Below are 4,905 nucleotides of genomic sequence, written 5' to 3'. Positions count from 1 at the left end.
CTTTATCTACGTATTGCCATAGTCTTCAGTTTTGATTGGCTAAAATTTGCTGCTGTTTATAAATAAAATGATGCTGTATGCAGTTGAGCAAACACAAAGGCAATAATGCAGGTGTAATGAATACAGTTTTGCTCTACTGTCCTTATATTCATTACAAATTTGGGCACATCTTTTTTAGTGTATGCACACTTATTAATCTTCCCATCCTCTTTGAATGCTTTTGATAAATCAAATGGGTTACCCAAAATCCAGCACCTACCAAGTCAGAGAAAATACAGAAGTATGCAACTATTTTGGAAAACAAGCCTCCTATGACAACTGACTAACAAGGACAATGAAATGCCTATATTACCTAGACTAGAAAAATTGGCATTACATCAGTAGAGTTATACCATGACAAATCAGTCAGAAATAGCCCAGTATTGACAGGACCTGTTGGCTAAATCCAAGAAAGGATTTAGATAAGTACAAATGCATACCTGCCTTTGAGGCTTCTGATCCCTACATTGAAATTCAGACCCTTGTTTTAGGCACAAAACCTCCATATGCAGTGCCTGGAGAGAGTCAGATACCTCAGAATAGCAGTCCAAAAACCTCATACTCAGGGTTTGTCTAGATCTGGCCAAGAGGAAATACTGAGCATGATAACCTCCTTTCCCATACCTCCAAACCTCAGGTGTGCAAGTGAGGGCTGCAGGAATATTCCTCTGTCCAGAGCCCAGAATTTTCTCTGGGGTGTAGGTGCTTACATGGTGGCGCTGGTGGTGCCAGGACCAATCTTATTCACAGGATCTTAGATTAGGGTTGCTCAAAGCAGGACCATCCCCAACTAGATCATCCCAACCAAGACTTTGTCTACCCAGGTCTTAAAAACCTCCAAGGACAGAAATTCCAAAAAATCTCTCTGGGTAGCCTGTTCCAGCACTTCACCACCCTCCTAGTGACAAAGTTTCTCTCAATATTCAACCTAAACTTCGCTGCAACTTGAAACCATTGACCCTTGTTATGTCATCTGCCACCACAGAGAACAGTCTAGCTCCATCCTTTTTGGAACCACCCTTCACGAAGTTAAAGGCTGCTATCAAATCCCTGCCTCCCCCCCCCACCCCCACCCCCTGGTCTTCTTTTCTGCAGATTAAATAACCCCAGTTCCCTTAGCCTATCCTCAGAAGTCATGTGCCCAAGCCCTCTAACCATTTTCATTGTCCTACACTGGACTTTCTCCAATTTCTCCACATCTTTTCTGTACTGGGGGCCCAAAACTGGACACAGTACTCCAGATGTGGCCTTACCAGTGCAGAATCAAAGGAAGTAATTGTTTCCCTTTATCTGCTGGCAATGCTCCTACCAATGCAGCCCAGCATGCTGTTAGCCCTCTTGACAACAAGGGCACACTGTTGACTTATATCCATCTTGTTGTCCACTGTAACCCTCAGGTCCTTTGCTGCAGAGCTGCTGCTTAGCCAATTGGTCCCAAGCCTGTACTGGTGCGTGGGATTCTTCCATCCTAAGTGCTCGATGTTGCACTTGTCCTTGTTGAAGTTCATGAGATTTCTTTTGGCCCAATCCTCCAATTTGTTTATGTCACACTGAATCCTAGTCCTAACCTCCAGTGTATCTAATACAACCCGCCCCCCCCCGCCCCCCCAGCTTGGTGTCATTCATGGATTTGCTGAGGGTGCACTTCATCCCATCTTCCAGATCATTAATGAAGTTATTGAACAAAACCAGCCCCAGGACCAACCCTTGAGTTAATCTACTTGATACCAGCCACCAACTAGACCCCAAGTCATTGATTGCTACCCATTGTAACTGATGATCCAGCCAGCTTTCTATCCACCTTACAGTCAATTCACCCAACCCATACTTCCTTAGCTTGCTTGCACATCAAAAGCCTGGCTAAAGTAAAGGTTAATCACATTCACTGCTTTTTCTGCATCCAGAACCAGTCATGTCAACATAGAAAGCAATCAGGTTGGTCAGCCATAGCTTAATCCATACTGACTGTTCATAATCACTTTCTTCTCCTCCAAGTGCTTAGAAATGGATTCCTTGAGGAACTGCTCCATGATTTTTCTGGGGTATAATAGCTTACTGCTTAGAGCACTCACTATGGACTTAGGTTTTCCATTTCCTATCTCCTCCTCAGCTTGAGGGAACAGTTCTCATTCCCTGGGCAGTGTTTTAATCAGGAAGCCATAGGCTAGTTTGAAGTTAGGGCATTTTCTTATTGAAATCATGCTACATTCAGTTGCATGGGTGGAATCTTAGTTTCTAGTCTCTCTCAAAATATTTTATGCATTTTTTTGCAATGTGATTAAAATAAAATACCTCAAAGCCTGTGTTTTGAGACACAGGCACCAGAACTCTGGATTCCCCATCCTGGAAAAATGCCCTCACCATTAGTCTACAGAGAGAGGTTCCCTTGTGTTCTTTGTCACTGGCCCCATGAATCTTGCATTCGTTTTGTCACAGTGACCCAGCTTAGGCAACTCTTCACCCCAAGTTTATTCCACGGTGTGATGGTTGTGGTTCTCAAGAGGGGACTACAAGCATGGATGACTTCAGGGTGAGGAAGACCTAAAACTCAGGTTTCCTAATCACTGGGTGAGTGCTCTAACCACAGGCTATTAGAGTAAGATGGCTGCTGCTACTTATTGTGAGGAGCCCAACTGGTTTGGGTTTGTTTATTTTTTTTAGGCCTAGATCATCTTAGATTGGACCTCTAGGGAAGATGAGCTCCATGCTTCAAGGGCTGGGCCAGCTTTGATCATGCACAGAGGCAGGACTGTAGGTACCTGGGGCACTTTTGTATTGCAGTTTTGGACTTAGGTGCCTCAGTTCTGCTGAAGTCCTACTTAGCCCTTTTTAGAATTCTGCCTTCAGTCCATGAAATCAGCCCAACCTTCCAATAGACCCAGAATTGAAAAAGAAAAAAACCCCCTTACACAATAGACATAAAATGAAACTGTATCTGAAGTCATTTTCATACTGGATTCTAATTTCCCTAGTGACAACATGTGAATAGTCTGTTATCACAAAAATGTTAAACAGAACTTTCCCAGGATTTTTGATGATAAACATGAGCATAGAACTAATGTTCATAAAGTGCACTTGAAAGACAGTATGTTGTAAAGAACTAGTAACATCAGCATCCAATGCCTCTGCCTCTTTGCTGGAAGTTTCTCTCTTTTCCTGAACTACCTTGCCTTCCATTAAAAAAAATGGCTATGCTGACAGCCGCTGTCCTCAGCCTGTCACTGGTGACAACAGAATAAAACCTTTTTCCCTACTACACAAAACCGAAGAACACTAAAACAAAGAGTGAATGAGACCCACAGAGTCATGAATTACCCTGATTGGTCAAAGAAAAAAACTTTTGTTCATTTGTGCACAATTAGCAGTGGCTGTGATGTATATAAAGGCAGTCACTAACCCAACAGAACATCTCAACTTGTGATTTGAATCCAGCCACAATGGGAAAGGTAAGAGAAACCTGTCTGGATTTGATTGTTTTGTATGTTAGCTTGGACTTGCAGGCTGGTATGCCTGGGGAAGTCGGTATGCAGTAAACCTAGGAATTAATTTACTTTTGCTTGCTAGAGTAGACTGAGCTACTTTGTGCATAGGGTTCAGGAAGAGCGTCCATACAGTAAGTCTAAGTGAACTCTGTGCACAATGCTTGCAGTAGCTAGTGCACTATAAATCTTTCTGTGTGCTACTTTCTTGTATAGATAAGCCCTAATTCTCTTATTATTAACAACCGAGTAACACCATTGACTTCAAATGAGTTGTATCAGTGTGATGCGAGTCAAGAATGTGAGCAGATCTGTGCAAACTTTGGTGCAGGTAAATCCCTTCACATTAAATAATCACAGACTGAATCTGTTCTCACACTGGTATAAGTCATTAATTCTTCTGCACTCAGTGGGAGTTATATTCTTTATCACCAATGGTGTAAAAGGTAAGGCCTAGAAACTAGAAATCTGGGGTGCTGGAGGAAAGAAACTGGAATGTGTAGATACAGACATAGTGGACAAAGTTTCCTTTTAGCTTCTGCCCATTTTATTTCTCAACCCAGATTACCTTGTTCGAGGAAAAGAACTTCCAAGGCCGATCATTCGAATGCAGCAGTGATCGGTCTGACCTGCAAGCTTACCTCAGCCGCTGTAACTCTGTGAGAGTGGATAGTGGCTGCTTCATGCTCTACGAGCATTCTAACTTCATGGGACAACAGCTCTTTCTCAAGAGGGGCGAATATCCTGATATCCAGTGCCAGGGCATGACTGAGTACATTCGATCCTGCCGGTTGATCCCACCGGTGAGTAGGCTATGCTTGCTTCTCCTTCTGAAAGAGCGAAGGTCACCAAACCAACCCTCACTGGGTACCTATTACTCACCATCAGCTGAGGCCAAGGACTGAGAACTTTCTTCCTCTTAGGAGGTGGCTCCCACAGGAAGGACAGAGGGACCCTGTTTACCTGCTATGGGCCTGTGGGCAATTATTCTGAGGCTAAGCCTGTATTCAGGCAGTATCTATTTTTCCTTCCCATTTCAAAATTATCCGAAATTGCTTTCACTGAGAGACTTACAAACCCCATTCCCAGTGGTGTAAGTGAAAGACTAAATCCACTGGAACAATAAAGACACATCAATGGGATGGGAGATTCAGGGTCAGTACTTTTTGACTCTTGAGGGCCAAATCTACACCACCTTTTTAGTCCCTGGATTATGGGCACACACATAGCCAAAACAGCCCTCAACCTAACTGAAAGCAGCCTATGGGACCAGTGCCCTGGCTCAGAACTGGCTAGAGTATTCTACACTCTGGCTCTGGCCCTTCTTGTATGTGGTGTGAGCACCTGCTCAGTCTAGATATGCTCCCTACAAAAAGGGGGGGGGGGG

At 43.6% G+C, this 4,905-nt stretch overlaps 1 protein-coding gene across 2 annotated transcripts in view; it reads left to right on the top strand.

Moving 5' to 3' along the window:
- The first annotated feature begins 3,476 nt into the window (after window positions 1-3,476).
- LOC102369400 (gamma-crystallin B-like) overlaps window positions 3,477-4,905 on the top strand; it is a 1,864-nt gene continuing 435 nt past the window's right edge. Inside the window, exons 1-2 of one of the 2 annotated variants that reach the window (XM_006029142.1) lie at window positions 3,477-3,485; window positions 4,082-4,321. In XM_006029142.1, coding sequence (XP_006029204.1) covers window positions 3,477-3,485; window positions 4,082-4,321 — 249 coding nt within the window. Of the gene's footprint in view, window positions 3,486-4,081; window positions 4,326-4,905 lie in introns of both variants that reach the window. The other variant, XM_025210577.1, reaches the window with a different exon arrangement.

The sequence above is a fragment of the Alligator sinensis genome, unplaced genomic scaffold (assembly GCF_000455745.1).
Source record: "Alligator sinensis unplaced genomic scaffold, ASM45574v1 scaffold699_1, whole genome shotgun sequence".
NCBI classification, from domain to species: Eukaryota; Metazoa; Chordata; order Crocodylia; family Alligatoridae; genus Alligator; species Alligator sinensis.
The sequence above is the reverse complement of the archived record's forward strand: the minus strand, read 5'-3'. Positions and strand labels throughout refer to the sequence as shown.